The following is a 19,659-nucleotide window of genomic DNA, read 5'->3' as shown; positions in this document are numbered from 1 at the left end:
GTAGCACTCATGACATGAAAGGAAAAATACCACTTTTGATTCTTTACAATATTATTAAATAGCACTAGTCCGCTTAACCACAATGTAGACTGAGAAGTCCCAACTATACAGTATATAAGAGTCCATATACAACACTTAAGAAGCTGGTTTAATCATACTACCAGCTTCCACTAAAAAGTGTTTAGTCTCTTCCAACTGATGTAAGTAATGTTTGAAGAACAATCTTGAAGATTTGCAGCTCATGTAAGCCTGTTAGCCTGCAAAGGACATAGATTGGAAAATATTTAAGGAATTGGCCACTTTTCCTGAGTCATGACCTGATTGTATACTATCATGGTCATCCCTTCTGATGAAATAGGTGAATTTGGACCTTAGCTGTTTCAGAGAAAGATTAGATCCTGTTGTCTCCACTTTAAAAAGTTGACTGCCTTTAAAGGTCTGGCATTTGGACAGGTAGACCTTAAGGCACTCCATGGGGCACAGAGAAGGGTCCACCTGTAGTGGAACAATCTTCCAGGGCCCCCAGCATTTCGTGGGTAGTTCGTTTTTTGCTAAGAATGCAGGATCTGGGCAAATAATTACCTCCCCTGATTCTGAGAATTCAATATGGCCATCATCCCTTGAAAGGGCCACAATCTCGCTGACTCTAGCACCATAAGCCATAGCAGGCAAAAAGATAGACTCTTGAGTAAGATCCCTCAGAGAGGTAAAGGCGTTATCTATCGAAAAGGCAAATTGTAGGACTTTATCCAACGACCATGAAATAGCCTTGGAAGGAGCATTAAGTTTCAGTTTAGCACAAGCCTTCGAGATCTTATTGAACAGCTCGCTACTGAGTTCAATATCAAAAGCATAAGCGATTGGTCTAGTTAGTTCCGACTTTTATGAGGATAGAAATATAGAAGTCCTTAGAAATAGAATAGGGCTGATGACTTTTCAAGAACGCAACGCATATTTTTCCAGGAAGACAAATATTATCGTCTTGTGGTGTTGGATTTGTACTCTTCTATGAAGTCAATTCTCTCCCTTGCAACTTCGAATTTTATTTGAGCCACAAGCGCGAGAAAATCGTGAGCGTTATCCAAGAGGAAGAAGACAGTCTTCTTTAGAAGATCCTGACAGCCCTGGAGATGGTGACCTGGAGAGTTCCAGAACAAGAGGATACCAATTGCTCTTGGACCACTTGGGAGCCACTAGAGCCGCTGTTCCCTAGAAAGTCTGCAGTTTGTTTAGGACTTTCAGTAGGAGGTTGAATGGAGGAAATAGGTAGAAGTCAGACCACCGGTTCCAATCCAGAGACATCGCATCCGTTCCTGCCGCTTCCAGATCTAAGTTTGGTGGTACATACCGTGGAAGGTTCTTGTTGAAGCTCGTTGCAAAGAGATCGATTTGCAGTTCTGGGATTTGCTCTAGAACAAAACAGTGATTTTGCAAACAGGGACCATTCTGTTTCCAAAGACTTGAATCTCGACATGGTGTCCGCCGTCACATTGCGATTCCCTTCATGGTAAACTGTTGAGAGATGCCAATTCCTCTGTTTTGCTAAAGAGAGCATGGCTAGGATCACATGGTTGGTCTGAGGAGATCTGAAGCCTTGTCTGTTGACACAGTGTACTACCGTACTGTTGTCGATGACTAATTTGATGTGTGATTTCATCTTGGGGCTCAGTCTCTTCAGAGTCTGAAACACTGCCATGGCTTAACATTGATGTGAAACTTCTGAAATATGATCGACCACTGACCCAGCACTTTCTTGGAAGAGGAGTGTCCCCCCTAACCATGTTCCAGGGCATCCTTGTGAATAATCACGGAACGAGGAGGGTACTGCAGAGGGACGTGTTTCGATAGACTCTTGGCAGTGGACCACGGCTTGAGCTCCTTTAGCAGTAAGACCGGGGTTTTGTGGTGAAGATCTCTCTGAGCATTGCATACCTTTCTTCTCCAGACTCCGTGGGTATCTCTGAGTCTTGCTCTCGGGATTAGGTCTGTCATGGCAGTGAACTGTAGTGTACCTAAGACGCTTTCCTGTTTTCGCCTGGTGCGTACTTTTGAATGAAGTAGGCACCTGACTGAGTTTGCAATTTCTTTATCTTGCCTTTCGGTAGAGAGAGGATGTGTGACTTTCGATTCCAGTGAATTCCTAGCTACTGGAATTTCTGAGCCGGAGCAGCCTGAAGTTGATATGGAAGCCCAGAGAATGTAGGAATTTCAAGACTTCTTGGGCTGTCAGAAGACATTAAGACTTCGTTGCAGACCAGACTAGCCAGTCATCCAGTTACACCACCTGAAGGCCTCTGTTCCAAAGTTGTTTGACGATGGCCTCGACTAGCTTCGTGAAAATCCTCGGAGCTGTACCGAGCCCGAAGGGCATAGCTTTAAATACGTAGGCCTTTCTTGCCAGTCGGAAACCAAGGTAGGGAAAGAAGTGCAGACCTATTGGAAGATGCCAATAGGCATTTGTAAGATCTATGGAGGTGGTGTAGGCCTCCTGGGGTAGTAGGGTCCGTATTTGTGAGATATCAGCATCTGGAACTTGTCGTTCAGAATGAATTTGTTTAGTGGGGACAAGTCCAGAATAGCTTGAAGAGTTTTCGAATCTTTCTTGGGCACGCAGAATAGCTGCCCTTGAAAGTTCATGGATTTTGTGCAACGGATGACTCTTTTCCGGAGAAGATCCTGCTCATAACCCTCAAAAATGGCGTTGTGGGTTTAAAGAGCCTCTTGAACTGGGGTGGTTTCTGTCTGCATTTCCAGTCTAGCCCATCTGAGACTATGCTGTGAGTCCAGGAATCAAACTCCCATCGATCCCTAAACGGGTGAAGTCGTCTCCTTACAGGGAGCACCTCATTGTTGTTGTGCCTGACCTGCATCTTTAATCGCCTTGCCTCTATTTCCTCGGCCTCTGGATTGATTGCAAAATTCTTTAACACACAAGAAGGGGTACTCAACTTAGTCGATGAGGAAGAAGCTGAAGTATCCATTTGAAAATCACTCAAAAAGCTAAGAAAAACAGGAAGAAAAACTACAATTGACCATCAAAGATGATGACTGCGAAAATGAATGGTTCAACAGGAAACGTGTTAGTTGTAGCACATTAAGATCAGGAGTTGTAACAGCTCTCTCGCCCACGTATCCTACCCTATGCCTTTACCTTCGAGACAATGTTAACTCTTTTCGGGGAAGAATAACCATGGCTTGTTATTAACATGTCCCTGTTACATACACGATATCTCTAAGGATATTCGCTCTGGAGATTAGAACTCCGTTGATCCCTCTAAGGTAAAATTTCTCTGGTATATCACTTGCAGAAATATCCCGATAGAAGATGCTTATGAGGAACTTCAATCAGGATGACATGGCTCGAGCCCAAATATATATATATATATATATATATATATATATATATATATATATATATATATATATATTTACATACTTACATACATATATACATACATACATATATACATACATACATAACCATATGTCCCTTTCTTAGTGAGGATACCTTAACATGGTGAAGGGTTTGTCTATCACCATGATCAGCAAGGCTGTACTAGTCAGGACCACCCATATTAGGTTGGTATGCTGTGAGCAATCAGAATAAAGTCCATCGGCAGTGGCCAGCGTGGTGATAAAAATGGCCAAATCCTAGATATGACTAAGGACATGTCTGTGGTGTTTGTCCTACAGTGGACTTGAAAAGGCAGGAATTTTTGTATGGATATATATATGTATATATATATATATATATATATATATATATATATATATATATATATATATATATATATATAAATGAATATTCAATATTTTGCTACATACTGTATTACATTTGAAAACTCAACTCGTAGAATGCTGAGAAAGATATTAGGCATTTGGATTTTGATACTCTTGAATCCAGATATCTGTTATTTATAGTAGGTCCTATCTCTCATCTCCTACTCTTCAGTGTGCTCTCTCTCTCTCTCTCTCTCTCTCTCTCTCTCTCTCTCTCTCTCTCTCTCTCTCTCTCTCTCTCTCTCTGCCACATCTAACCTAAAACAATGAATATTTTCTTAGTCCCTGAGAAAATCAGTCACCCTGAATCTTACTACTGGCAGATTTAAGCTAAGTTAATTTTCTTCTAGTTAGTACAAAATTAGAGAAAACGCTGAAAGCTAGGGATTATCTGATTCACTCTTGTAGGCAGATAGATAAACTGAGGATTATTTTATCTTCTCGTTACCTATCTCTTTCGACCTGAACTGATGTCTTTTCATAGTTAAATCCGTAGTTTCGATCATCTGATTAACTGTAACTATGGGCTGTATTGTGAGTAGTGACCTAGGCTTTGGAAAAGTGATTGTTGTTGTAGATGATATTGGTCTGAAAACTCTCTCTCTCTCTCTCTCTCTCTCTCTCTCTCTCTCTCTCTCTCTCTCTCTCTCTCTCTCTCTCTCTCAAGTTGACACAGTCTTGCTATCAGTCGAATGCGCTGTGGTTAGTAGTATTCCATGTCAGTTAGAGTGCCCGTTCATTGCTGTTCATTGTGTAAAAGGAAGTGAAATTATTTGCATATCTTATAGCAGATAACCCAGTCTTCATATAAAGGGCTTGGCTACCCAATGCCTTTTATTATTTCTTATTTTCTAATGATGATATATATTCAATCACAATACCAGAAGTATTTTTCATCAATTAATTAATTATATTGATTTTTCTCCCTTTCCCGTTACATACTCCACATCATTTAATATTCTAATAGGTTCTGGTAACCCTGGCCTTTTTATTTTCCCTGGTTACTGAGGCTATATATACAATTAAAGTAATTGAAAGATAATTTTCAAATATCAAGATTTATGCACGACATTGACCTTTTACCATTTATTGCTTGATATTAAATAGGTTTCAAACCTTAGTGCTCTATTTTGTGTCAACGATGACATAATAAGAAAATAGATAGTTTTCAAACATATTTTTAACTCTCTTCTCCCCTTATCATGGATTATTAATGATTTAGAAAGATATTTCAAGAAATCAACGACCATATTCATTGGTTCGTACAAGGATATATTCGAGAAGCGTTGATATCTTTCTTATTGAAAATTTTGTTATTTAATCCCGCCTTTCCCCTTTTCCCACAAAATCGAATGGTATCCACATAGCCCTAATTCCCAGAATTTCAAGTTTATCAAAAGAGCCGTATTTTATGCTCAAACTTCCTCCCCCCATTAAACTAGTATGCATTTACTAAATATGATGCTACCCATAATTACCATGATATTCTAATCAACATTATTAAATGAAAAAAAAAGAGAGAAAAACTTGTCGCATCTTGGTGGATATATTTTTTACCCTTCGTCTCTACAAATGTCATTTTCTATAGATTTAAAAAGATAGTATTCTATAAAACATATCACTCTCCTGAATAATAAAAAAAAAAAAAAACAGCAACATAGGTGTAGTCCGCTTTCTATATTGGTCATGGCAGGTTTAGAACTAAGTAAATCCCATGTTACGTTTCCTTGAGGGTGCCACCTATGTCTGTGGACTGTGGGTAAAATTAAACTTCTCACCGCTTTACTGAACCCTTTGAAGAGCAAAACCCCATGCTGGCCTAAGTCCAGATTAAGAATCCAGGTTGCCCACCTATATCTTTATTTTGCAAATCATTTCAACATTTTCTATCAGTTTCTTTGTACTCTAAAGGATTACTCTGTTGATGGAGCAATCCAAAGAAAAAAAAAAGAATAAAGGCAAGTTAATGTAAGTCGATTGTTTATTTGGAATGAAGCTACATGAAGAAAAGTAATTTACTCCCAGTCGACAGTCATGAACACCCCCTGGCCACGGACATGACCGCCGTAGAGGTTAGTGAATGACCGGTATGTGTGTGTGTCTCTAACAGGACGTGGTAGAAGTACTTTTGTGAGGTGTGTTTGCTGTAATCTGGAAATGAACTGTGTAGAAAACTCATGTCCTTAGATTTAACAATATCTCTTAGGTTAGTTCCAACAAGCGTAGACCTTTTTTAACACCTCTTTTGTTTCTTTTCACTCACTTTAATACGGTTTCGGTCAACTGAAGCAGTTTTCAATTTTTTTTTTCAATTGTTGCAGATTGATCAGCTGTTGAAGATGTTTTTCGAAATGTTTGGTTAGCTGTTACAAAGTTCTTTTTGATTTTAAATTATCTATGATTATAAATATATTTTTTTAAACGAGCTGTGATTAAAAATCGGAAGGCTTTAAATAAGGTTATTGTTTAAATAATATCACATCAGAGCAAGCTTTTGATGACATTTTTCTTTATTTATTAATGCAAAATATTTTGTTTAAAAAACACTCTTGAAGGTTTTTAAGATTACTGCAATGGAGTTACTGTTAATTTTTGGGAGTAAATAAAATAAAAATCTGATTTCCTTTAGTTGAACGGTAAAATAATCGAATCAATTTTATTTCAAGTTTTAGTTTTATTTAAAATTCAAATTTCATTTATTAAGAAATTGAACTTCCTCTTCAGGCCTATTACAAACTACTTCAGGGTGGAAGACCAAGAAAAGGACTATATATGCTCATTACCAAAAGACAATGGAATGCATCGGTGTGCTAATCTTCCACCAACGGTATATGAAGGTAAGGTTTTCAGGTCTCTCTCTAAAAGTATAAATCTGCAGTACCTTTCTCATTTTATTCTAAGATGTTTTTCCTTTCTCTCTCTCTCTGTGGAAGAAAACAGAATTCTAATTTATAGATCTCTTTAACTTGCCCCTTTCTTTCTCCCTCTCCCATAACCTTTTACAGTGTATTACGACCACCCCTCATTAAACAGATGTACTGTACCATCTAATCCATTCATCCATTACTACCTCTTGATGAAGATTGCATTCAGGTCATTTGAGTTTACATGACAACATTCTATACATTCACATTGATATATGCCTCTCACACTATTATGGTACAATCAATCTATTTGAAGGTGGTATAAAAAGAAGTACATTGTAGACATCTTTTAGCATCTCGTCACCCAAGGATTGATTTGCATTGACAGCCAGGCTGTGGTAGTTTCTTCCAGATTCTGTTTTTCCTGATTCTAATAACCTTCTTGTGGTGTTAAACATGTAATTTTTCTCCACCCCCCCTCCTCCCCCACATTTTTGGTGGAGTGTCTGTGCTAAATAATGGCAAGGCACTTCCCTTTCAGTTGACCTCTGAATTAAAGAAAACGAAATTTTCCCACTAGTCACCAAGTCATCCTTATATTTTCTTCAATATTGGTGCAATAATAAAGTCATTTGTGTTCATCGGGGTGATGACTTCACACAAATATGACCATATCATACTTCATATCTCATGTCAGTGTTAGCTATTTGAAGCAGAGATTGGAGGAGAAACCCTGAGGGTGCATGTAAAAGTTGGTAATGAATTACTTCTCAAGATGAATCCTCTTTTGAGAGTAGGACAGCTTCATAATAAATATGTTTTGAGTTTTGAGATTATCTCAGCTCTTTTCTTTGAGCTGCTATTTTTGTTTAGATTATTAACATATACAGTATTTAAATTTTACTTTTTATCCTTTGCCTGTTTCCTGACTGCCCCATTTATCCCATATAGGCATCCTATTCTGAGGAAGCTTACTTGGCAAGGTTAATGCCATTAGCTTTATTTCATTTGAGTGCATGTTCATTATGAATAGTAATGATGGTAATTTGTTTACAGACCACGAATGCAACGAGACTGCACTGCCATTCTCACTTAATGAGCCCACAAATGAATCTTGTGTCAATTGGAACCAGTACTATACTGATTGTCGTCCGGGTGATAAGAATCCGTTTCAGGGAGCTATTTCTTTTGATAATATTGGCTTAGCTTGGGTAGCCATATTCTTGGTAAGTCTATCTTAACTTTTGGCTGGTTCTGGCTTGATTCTTATCAAATTAAATATTAATTTCTAATTTTGTCGTGATAAAACCATTGTTTGCCTTTGTTGGATTCAGAGTGATTGAATATTAGAAATGTATATATATATATATATATATATATATATATATATATATATATATATATATATATATATATATATATATTAATACTTTTAGAATTTATGACTATTAACAAGCTTTATTTGTACAGTACTTAGCTCTTTTAGAATTATAAAATTTTAAAAATAATGGTGCAGACTTATGATTTTCATTATTTATGAATATATAAGATTTAATATAAGGTATTTGGTATTGAAAATAAATATATTAGTTTGCATGATATCAGAATTTTATAAGCTTTTATATTTCATATTTTTTATTACATTAAATGCATCAAATATGCTTACTATATTTTATTTGCTACATTTGGAGACTCTTGATCACAGAGAATAAGATACAATTATTGAAATGATTGGTATTTCAGGTAATAAGCTTAGAGGGATGGACGGACATTATGTATTACGTGCAAGATGCCCATTCCTTTTGGGATTGGATATATTTTGTGCTACTTATTGTGGTAAGTAATCAAAAGCATTTCAGCTAATTCTAATACTGTACAGTAAATTAGACTTATTTAACCTCATCACTATACAGAAATTAGATAAGTTTCTTTTCTTATATTTAAGGACATCTCAGTGATTGTAAAAGCTATTCATATTCATCATTCTAATTACATAGATGAATTCTAATTTTTTTTCCAGATTGGATCGTTTTTCATGATCAATTTGTGCCTAGTTGTCATTGCCACACAGTTCTCTGAAACAAAAAAGAGGGAAATGGAGAGAATGAAGATGGAACGTGCAAGATATCATTCAACCAGTACTTTAGCCTCTGGATCTACATCAGAGCCAAATTCATGTTATGCAGAAATTATAAAATATATTGCTCATTTATGGAGGCGGGCAAAACGGAAACTTTACTCTAGGTATCGGCAGTATCGTCGCCGCCATCGATCTGATCATCCCCGTCAGTTGAGTCTTAAAAAGCAACGACGTCGTCGACAATATGAGGCGGCCCAAAGTGCCCTCATAAGTCGAGATGGCATGGGAATGACCAACACTATAGTAGCCATACCTTCTGGGGGCGTAAGCCCAGCAGGAGATAAAACGATAATGAATAACATCAGTTCTGTCTCTCCTCAACTCTTATCACCTCACGACCCCTCTGAAAATGTAGAAGACTTCAGGAACTCTAGCGCCCCTCGTGCAAGCCCAGAATTTTCTGATGTGGATCTTCAGACATCTCCAAGAAGACCAGTCCTTTTGAAAATTCCTAGTGGTGCTAGTGGAGATGGAAGTACCTCCGGTAATGAATTAGTCCCATTGTCCCCGGGTGGCCAGGCCATATGTACACCACGGCAGAGGCGGCGTAGCTCCGTTATGTTCAGTGATGTAGTGCTTCTTCACGGCCATTCCGGGGACACAGCTGCAAAGAATGTATGTCACAGTGAAAAAACGACGCAGACAGACGATGAACCTTTGGATCCATCATATTTTCGTGAACCATTACCATCCTCACCTAATACTTTGGGACCACCTGCCTTGCTCCCACCTGGGTTAATGTCAAATACTTTGATGCCACCTTCTAGAGCAAAGTCTTCCTTACGGACTGTATCAAGAACCCCTTCGTACAATGGTTCAGGCGGTAAAGGTTCTTTGACGTGTGGAGAACTTCTTGCATTGAGTGGAGCATTATCAGCAGCTCTTCCCACTCATCTTGGAATCGATTCCCGCTCAGTACATACTCTGTATTCTTCTCTTGCTAAAGGTGTCAAGCATTTTTCTGCACCCACTTTATTCTTCTCAGCAGAACAAGCCCCTGCTGGTTTTTCTGGCTACTACTCTCCATCAGACTCGTGCAACTCTGATTCAGAATGGAGTGAAGATAATTGGAGTGAAGAGGACCAAAAGCCCCCATCTGCCGTGAAAAAAGTCTGCATGCAGCTTCGTCTTTATGTTAAAAAATTGGTTGAGCATGAGTATTTCCAACGGGGTATCCTCGTTGCTATCCTTGTTAATACTCTAAGTATGGGTATTGAATATCACAATCAGGTAAGAAAATAGAGCCCTTTTCTCAGAGGAATTGCTCTTATTGAATATTGTTATATTTAAAGTTATGATATATTGTACAGTATTTAATTCTAAATGTTATAGTATTTTATATCACAAATTATCATTTATATGAATTACTATATTATTATAGACAGAATGTAGTTCTCTACACAATGATAATATACAAACACGATCTGCAGGTAAAAATATATTCATGCTGTTTTTTTTTTTTTTACAGCCTGAGACCCTGACAATGATTGTGGAGATAAGCAATTTAATATTTTCGGCAGTTTTTGCAGTAGAGATGTTGCTGAAGGTTGTTGCGGAAGGTCCATTCGGCTACATCAGCAATGGTTTCAATGTATTTGATGGCGTTATTGTTGTCTTAAGGTACTCAAGACTTTTAACAAAATCATGTGTATTATTTTCTGTGGCCTTTGTAGATAAATTTTCCGGTGTTTAATGCTCTCGTGCCTTAGTAACATGATTGAAATGGAAATGGAAAATATTTAATACCCTTTAATTTTTTACAACTGCTAGATTACATATACTATGGATTTACTGTCCATTGTTATTGCTAGTTACTATAGCAATAACAGTATTTTATAATAGTTAAATGGTCTATTGAACTTACCGTTACATTTATTAATACTTGTTAAATTTATATACCATGTCTAGAAACTTTGTTTCTTATTTTCTCAATATCTAATAATTTTTATTATGTACTGAGAGTAGAGATCAAAGAAAACTGGTTACAGTAACATCTCTTCGCGGGATTAAAATATTTCATAAAGGTTTTTGGCTCTGTGGCAACATTACTAATGAATTTTCTATTTAGTCCAAATAATTGGATGTTTGGGTTCTTAAATTTGCTCCACAATGCATGCATATCATTAGCTGCCATGATACTTGTTTCACTTCGGCTAGGATTTTGAGAGGGAAAAGTTTCACTTTCTTTTTTATGCAATATATAGTATACTATTAGCTGCAATAACATATGAATTTAATCTCCATTATGATTAAAAAAATTTGCAAATATTTTTGTGCGGTACACCATTATTTGTGTTGTTATTTATATCTCTCTCCTCAGCCAGGATTGTCAAGATTATGGGATTAAGATACATATATTACAAACAAATTTTAGAGTTTTCAATTAACTGAAATAAAACTGCTCTCTCTTTTCCGTGACTTACTGGGATTAGAAGTGTTGAAAAGAATTATAAGTTTTATTTCACTTCTTGTGTCAAATTAAATCTTCTCTTTGTCCCTCGGCAGTGTGGTTGAATTATATGAGAGCCACACAACAACAGTTGTTGGAGAGCAAGCTGGGCAAGGGTCAGGCCTATCTGTGCTTAGGACTTTCAGACTTCTCAGAATTTTAAAGTTAGTGCGTTTTATGCCTCAACTGCGCCGACAGCTCTTCGTCATGCTGAGAACCCTTGATAATGTAGCCATATTCTTCTCTCTTCTCATATTGTTCATTTTCATATTTAGGTAAGTTGTGTCCCGTGGTGTTTTCTCTTAATCTTTCATAATTCACATTTTGAAATTTTATCTCGGGTGCTTTATATTTTTATATTCATGAATTTAAACTTATGTTTTACAATTTCTTTTTCCAGCAAAAATCTACTTTATTACTTAGTAATTGGAAAATTTTTCTGTTATACAGTACAGCATTGATGTTTTTTTTTTACGGTCACATTTATACTCTATTTCTTGAGAGAATATTTGGAGACTTATGAATTACTAATTTTCACTTATGAGTTCTGGATTTTAAACTTTTAATTTTACCCATTTCTTTCATAGAAAGCTATAATGCCACTTATATAAACTGATGAATAATTGTTTTTTTAAATTATTATTTAGGAATTTTATTTAAAACTTTTTTTTAGATTATATTTATATATTCTGTGTTTGTAGGAACAGAGTTTGTTTGTCTTTACAGTAGTGTGTACCCCATTTCAGTAAATTTGACTATTAAGTCCAAAGAGCGGTTACAATAGATTTTGTTTTGTAAAATTAATTTAAATGTTCTCTAATTGTTGTCATTGTCAATTAACATTTTTCCCCCATCTCCTTTTCCCATTAACTTCACAGAATTAAATATGCCATTCCTTAGAGAGGATAATACAGGTTCATTGTAGTTTCCCTTCAGTCCACAGCTAGCTATCCAACTTCTTCAAATTTATCTTTATCCAATCTGCACATCTAATCTAGGAAGATTTGAATATAGTCTACCTTAATTATATTATTATAATGGTTGGTTATTAGGTCTAGGCTAAAATTAAATGATGGTTTCCCTAATGATATGCAACAGTAATTATAGAGAGGTATTCTCAATAGATTAACAAGACGTTATACTTAAGTACTTTGGTGGAAAGTAGTAATGCTTAAATCTATTAAATAAGTATTAGCTAAATCTTTGACTAACTCATTAGTAAGTTACAGCTGAGCATCTTTGGTAATTAGCATCTAAACATATTAGCTAAGCAGTAAATCTGTAAATTAGTAATAATGGAATTCAATATGTGTGCAGTAATTGAGACAGATAAACAGATTAGGTATCCAGTAAGAAAATATCCAGTATCAATCTTAAAGACAGGAAATTTTGACCATAAAATTTCCATCGTTTAGAGCCCATCATCAGGTGTTAAATCACTGAGTTGAATCTTAATACAAGAACGCATAAAAAATATGATGTAAAAGTCCAACTCTATTAAGGTTATCTGCTATCAAGCTAAGCCTATCAGAAGTTAACATTTGTAAAAGTAAATCCATCAAATAAGTCGGTTGCTTGAGAAATTAACTCCTTTAATATTTATCAAACCTTGCAAAACTTGAAAATCAAATCCATCAAAGCTTGATTAAAGATGTCAAAAAACTACTGTATAATAAAACTGGAGGCGTCAAAACAACTTATCCTATAAAGTCATTTGTTAGTAATTGCATATATCACCAATCTAGACAAGTTTGCTTAACAGTTAAGGTCATAAATTTTAGGTAACTGGATAAGGCTATCTTAAAAACTGTTCTAGTTTTACACATTAGCAAAAACACATAACATCACTTTGATTGCAGATGTCTTCTATCATAAATAGAACAGGTAAGAAAACTTTTATATTAAGTTTAAATAGCAAAGGCATAGTTTTTTTTTTTTTTGCCACTCAAAACCTTTTTACTGCATCATAGCCAGAGGAAATGTATGTAATTGATATTTTATTTTCTAACTCCAAGTGACTGGATCTGACGAGTTGGGGGAAGTTGGAAAGTTACTTGTATGATACTATGTATACACTATAGATTATCCTTTTTTCCAAAGTATTTTCATTCATACTTTGGAAATGCATTTCAGAGATAATTTCATGAAGTATACCTTTCATATAGTACCTTGGATGTAGGATATTGGATCAGAACTCTTTGGACTTGATATAGAATAATTTTCCCATATCAATACCCTTTAGAGTAGGGCTAAATAATGTATTTTTTTGGACAAAATGGATTGTAGCTGATGTGTAATCTTAAACTTAACAGTATTGAATAATGAATCTTTTTATTTATATATATCTCAGGATGATATTTTTTCTAATATCATTTACAAGTTAATGGCACAAAGAACAATGCAGTTACCTCTCAAATAGAAAAGAATACAATGGCCAAAAAACCTATGTTATAGAGTTCTAAAGAGAGGTGGATGTACATATGATGAAGGAGAGCATAACTTTTTGTTTTAGATTTAATAACTAAATAGCAATAGGAGGTATATGTCCTGTGTGGATGTTGATTGCCTTTTGCATAATCCGTTTGTTAATCTTGGTACAGTATTACTAACACAGTACAGTATATTAAACTTGTGCATAAACTTACAACAGATTGAATTATCAACAAAAAAACTGAGTTAGAGGATTTTAAGGGTTTTGGAGCAGTCCATGATGCGAATTATTTGAAATCTCAAGCATTTGTACAAATTATATTTTAAAAAGGATTATTGGTAGCTTTACATATCTTGCTTCTGGTCTTTTCATTTGCACAGGGAAATACACCATTCAGTGGCATGTTTATTGATGAATAATTTTTTCATATTTTCATATGATGGAAACCTGTTACAGTATTGGATATTTTTCTCATTCAGCAGTTTTTTTTTTACTTTTCAATTTTTACTAGATTTATTGATGCTTGTTGAAACACTAGGTATTTTTATTTTTTGGTCAAGGGATCTTGTAGTTGATGTATTGGGGTAATGGTAAAAATAGAATGATTGGACACATGAAAAGACAATAATAACAGACTTACATGATAGAGAGCAAGATTAATATGTTTTATATTTCAAATTTTTTTTCATCCACAATGCTTTTCCAACTGAGGGATGGACACTGCTGCTTTTTTGTAATACATAATATTTGGGAAATGGCATACATACAAATCAAAACTTTATCTCATGCTTCTTTTCAGGACTTCTTAAGTGAATGATTTTTTTTATATTTGCAACACCCCTTGGTTACAGGAAGAGTGGTTTTAACCATAAAATGTTTGGTGTTTTTGTAGGGTAGTATACCGTAGATTTATAAATATACCTCCAACTTGAGTCAATAGGTTTTCTAACATGCCCCTTTCTTTCAGTGTTATAAGCCTTAAACACATCTACTGGTATTCTGCATAAGACTTATGTTGCATCTAAATATCATTATTGTTAATGACGACTTGTCGCGCTTATTCTTCATGCTTTTCTTCTGTTTATTTTTCTACTTGCACTCAAGACAACAGGAGTAACATCATAATGAGTCACAATGGATTTTGACACACCAAAAGCCCTCTCAATAGTACATCAGTTGATACAAAACAGTTCCCCATTTTCTGTCTTCTCAAGTAGATACAGTTCTTTATTGTTTTAGTAGGTCTACATTATATTCAAGATGCACATTCTTGCTTATTCTTGCTTTGCACGCTTCTGGAGAAGATCATTGCACTGAATGGAGAGAAAGTTTCATCTGTAGACCCAACTGAGGAGTTCTAAATTTCATTTGCTTACGTGAAAAGATCACAGATCTGGGCTAAATATAATCTGAAGCAGAAATTCTGTATGGCACATTAAGCTGCGCTTGAAAGTGCAGACCATTTTTTAATACTATCCTTTACTGCTTTTTTTCACTTTTAAAAGTTCTCCCTATCACCATAGATTTTGCTTGCTTTTGGCTTAAAAAGTATAGCTCGTAGGCAGAGAGATAAATCAGATGGGGAAGATTTTGACCAAAACACACTCAGCCATCATAAGTTTTCTTAGTGTATTTGACCTGGAGACTAAAAGAGGATATATACAGTGTGTCATTTTCTTCTTTCTTTCTAGTATTCTGGGCATGAATCTTTTCGGTTGCAAATTCAGCAAACAGAACTCCGATAATTCATCTTCTACTGACCGGAAGAACTTTGACTCTCTCTTATGGGCCAGCATAACCGTGTTCCAGGTATTGCATTTCCAAACAAAAATGAGTGTACTTAAAAAGTGTGTTTGTGTGCGTGTATGCTAATCGCGGGTTTCCAATTACTGAGAGCATTCATTCAACAATCTAATGCTTTGGGCTGGTCCATACGTCTTTATTAGGCAAGTAGAAAGTTAGGAGAAAAAAGGATACTTTTGCAGTGTTTGTATATAATAGAGTTAATTTCTGACATCATTGTAGTTCCATTAACAGTATGATGAAGCTTTTTTGGTGCTTTTATTTAAGTTTGTCTTGACAGTTTTGTAGTTTTAAAATTTTAGATTGCAGAGACGTTTTGTGTTCTAGATACAAAATATCATTTTAGTGTAGCCATGGGTCTGTAGTCTATTAGAACTGGAGCTCAAATCAACAAAGCAGGATTATGGCTATGTGCCAATACAAACCATCAGGGGTACGGAGGCATAAATTGCAGAAATGCAACTCTGCTTTGAGCTATGTTCAATTTGCTGATGCTGCAGTGATGTGTGTTCATTTATGCACTTGTAGATGCTCTTTCTCTTAGGGAAGGATAATAGAACTGTACATTGTTCGTAAAGAGCTTGTGCCCCTGAGGGTTATCCAACATCATTAAAGGAAAATGGTGAGTCCAAAACACGATCATTTTATTTTATATACTGCTTTCCATAAACACATAATTTTGTACAAGCACGTTCTGGCCTGGTAGATGTAGGCAAATGCAAAACTATTCAGAATTCTTCTATTACTACTATTACTACTACCACTACTACTTCTACTACAACTACCTCGCAAGAGGCATGAGCTACTTGAAGACTTCAAAAATGAGGTTGTTGGTCACTTGAAGAATCCTCCTGTCCAATCTTGTATGATACAGCTAAGGTGTGTATCAGAGCAATACCATACCAGCTTTTTTCTGCCTTGCCTGATAAACATATTACGTCACTGTAGCTTTTGTACTTAACATACACCTAAAAGCATCTTGTTGGCATCTAGTTGGTGTGCCATGACTAAATAAAGTGGAATTCTTTTTCACTGATAGAAGAATGTGCACGACCTTAAAATCCAGGGAAACGGTGATGGAAATAAAAGTTATCTCTTCGTTACTTCAACTCTGAATTGCACGATATGGGTACTTGTGTGCAACACTTCTTCATGGCACTGCATAATAATAATTATTTTTTTGTTGATATAGTTTACATTAAACACAATAGATAAACTTTTTACAGTACACACACGACTCTTCATCATTCTTCACTGGCACTTAGGGTACTCAGGTTTATGTAAATTATTTGGTATGATATACTGTCAGATGTACTCCATTCTTTCAGTTCATCCTCAATTTCCCTTTTGTTTGAAACTTCATTGTTGTTAAATATAATTTTGATAAGCTGGCTAGGAAATCTCTATTTCATGGTGCATTCGGATAAGTAAAGGTTTTTCATCCATACAAGTCTCAATGAGTGAGCGGTTGTCTGGATAGTGTGTCTTTAGAGAGAAAATATGAGTGAGGATAGAGGTGTTTGTGTTTGATGAAAACATTGAAGGACTTGGGATGCTATTGTTTTGAATAGGCTGTATTCCACTTCTGCAGAGTTTTTAGTAATAGTCTTGTTTATTGTATTTCAAAATCTGCCATTACTCTATATGTCATTGTTATGGTTACAATTGATCTGTTCTAAACGTTTATATTTAGAAATATTGGTAAAACATGTCAAGGGGCTTAATACTGTCATGTCATTTAGTTACTGTTATTTTAAACCACCTAAGGAAAAGTTTTCTAGAGAGAGGTATTTGGTTTTCAAACTAACTCAGGCTATTGTTAACAAAACGGGTAAAAAGAAATTGAAGTATTTCTAGGAATAAAGCTCAGATTAATTTGGCTAAAGTAATTGGTTCTAATTCTGGTTCTAGATACATAACTTTTCTTGAATAATAATTTTAAAGATTGTTTGAAACCAGATTCTTCAAGAGTTTATTTAGCTGAATTCTGAAAGGCTACATTCCTGTTACCTTTGACATGGACTGTACCCAACTGAAACTTACTCAACTTGCGTCCGTTTACAATTTTGATGAAAATTATTAAGAAATATGAATAGAAGAATTTTACATGTAAAGCATACTTGAATCATGATGATTTGATACACATTTTAAAGGTGAGAGCTACTATTAAAAGTATGGTTATGTTTATTAAGAGAGGCGCATATGATTTAATTGCTGGAAGACCTTAGTTTGGACAAGATTCAATTCCAGTGTGTTCAAACTCATCTGTAATTGGAGCATGATGTGTATAATGTTCAGTTAGAGTATTGGTAATCTTTTATAACTAAAGGTTTTAAGATTGGTGAATCTAGTTTTTGTGTTGAATTATTTGAAGCATGTGCTTTAGATGAGATAAAAGAAAATTACTTGTTTAGTATACTAATTAGAAAGGTTAAGGAAGAAGAAAAGGGGTTTTGATGAAGGAAAGCCCTATTTTGGAGGGGTGGTGTGTGATCCTTAAAGAATTAACCATAAAGACTTGAACCGGGAATCCAATACGACATGATATAACAAAGAAATGTTGTCTGCTCTGCTCTAAGTTAGTGTTTCAATGCAAAAGGCATGGACTCAATGTGCACAAGGGAAACTCATGGGTTCAGGCTCTAATGAACCCATCACGGCACTTCCATTGCTAAATTCATCCGCTAACTGATTATATAATTCAGTGAAAAGCATTAATAACACTAGAGACAATGTTTACCTAGGTGTTTGTTTCTTGTCCGGCAACCATCTATTCAATCTAGGAGAATGTATCAGTTATGTCCCACTTCCCTTCACTTCACTAGTCTAGGTAGTGGGGAAGGTATTGGGGACCACACAGTACCCACCCAAAAATAGGTTTTACCTTCATCAAACCCCTTGTTATTTTGGTTTAGTGGTTGTGTGGTCGTCGAGGACTAATACCAAAGTATAGAAAAAAAGGTCAACTCATGCACCACAAGGTTCAGGTCACTTATAACCAAGCAAATGACTTGACAAGTCAACTTCTCACCTCATTAAATGAAATCCCTGGAGAAGGAGCTAGATGACCATCATGGTGCCTTTGCAGAGGGATCCAGTTAAGGTTCCATCTCTTCTACCTGATTTTACCCCCTATAGGTGCCACAATTCAGCTAAGCACCATGCACTCATGCTTTTCCAATCTCACATGTTTCACGTTTAAGGTTTAAAGGCCACTCATGAATGGCAGAGACAAGGGAAAGTGACAATGCCCTAGAGACTGACCTTAGATCCATATGATCAGTGCCCTAGTCCCCTCTTCATTCAAGCTAGGACCAGAGAGGGCCAGGCAATGGCTGATGATGACTCAGAAGGTAGACCTATTGGCTCCCCCCATCCTTAGCTCACTAGGATATCCCCTGTCTTTAGCTCACAAGGATGGTGAGATTGCTTACATTACAAGAAACTATTGAGCGAGGGCTGCTAGTGTATTATAAACACTTTTTGCTCAGTCCATTATCATTATTATTATTATTTTTATGATTATTATTATTATTATTATTATTATTATTATTATTATTATTATTATCATTATTACAAGTTAGGCTCTAATCCTAGTTTGAAAAGCAAGATGCCATGAGCTCAAGGGCTCTAACAAGGAAAAATGACCCAGTGAGGAAAGAAAGTAGGAAATAAATAAACTACAATAGAAAAATGAATAATAAAGATAAAATATTTCACGAACCGTAACAACATTAAATTAGATCTTTCACACAGGACACCATTCCACGACAGTGGAAGGCCATGGTACAGAGGCTATGGCACTACCAAGACCAGAAAACAATGGTTCGATTTTGGGGTGTCTTTCTCCTAGAAGAGCTGTTTACCATAGCTAAAGAGTCTCTTCTACCCTTACCAAAAGGAAAGTAGTCACAGAATAATTACATTGCAGTAGTTAACCCCTTAAGCAAAGAAGAATTGTTTAGTAATCTCAATATTGTTAGATGTATGATGACAGAAGAGAATGTAGCAAGAATAGGCCGGACTATTCGGTGAATGAGTAGGCTGAGACAAAAGGAGCCGTAACCAGAGAGAGGGATCCAATATAGTACTGTTTGGGCAGTGGAAGGACCATATAACACTCTAGCGATAGTATCTCAACGGTTGGCCAACCTACTACTTAGCATGATTTATGTGCAGTTGCAAAGTGAGG

General features: G+C 35.8%; 1 protein-coding gene across 4 annotated transcripts in view; it reads left to right on the top strand.

Annotated features, from left to right (window-relative positions):
• Ca-alpha1T (Ca[2+]-channel protein alpha[[1]] subunit T) overlaps window positions 1-19,659 on the top strand; it is a 340,709-nt gene that overhangs the window by 31,173 nt on the left and 289,877 nt on the right. For 3 of the 4 annotated variants that reach the window (XM_068362312.1, XM_068362310.1, XM_068362308.1), the window contains 6 exons: window positions 6,505-6,617; window positions 7,701-7,870; window positions 8,388-8,480; window positions 8,665-10,014; window positions 10,253-10,404; window positions 11,290-11,508. In XM_068362312.1, the coding sequence (XP_068218413.1) occupies window positions 6,505-6,617; window positions 7,701-7,870; window positions 8,388-8,480; window positions 8,665-10,014; window positions 10,253-10,404; window positions 11,290-11,508 (2,097 nt within the window). Of the gene's footprint in view, window positions 1-6,504; window positions 6,618-7,700; window positions 7,871-8,387; window positions 8,481-8,664; window positions 10,015-10,252; window positions 10,405-11,289; window positions 11,509-15,355; window positions 15,474-19,659 lie in introns of all 4 variants that reach the window. The other variant, XM_068362311.1, reaches the window with a different exon arrangement.

The sequence above is a fragment of the Palaemon carinicauda genome, chromosome 38 (assembly GCF_036898095.1).
Source record: "Palaemon carinicauda isolate YSFRI2023 chromosome 38, ASM3689809v2, whole genome shotgun sequence".
Lineage (NCBI taxonomy): Eukaryota > Metazoa > Arthropoda > Malacostraca > Decapoda > Palaemonidae > Palaemon > Palaemon carinicauda.
The sequence above is the reverse complement of the archived record's forward strand: the minus strand, read 5'-3'. Positions and strand labels throughout refer to the sequence as shown.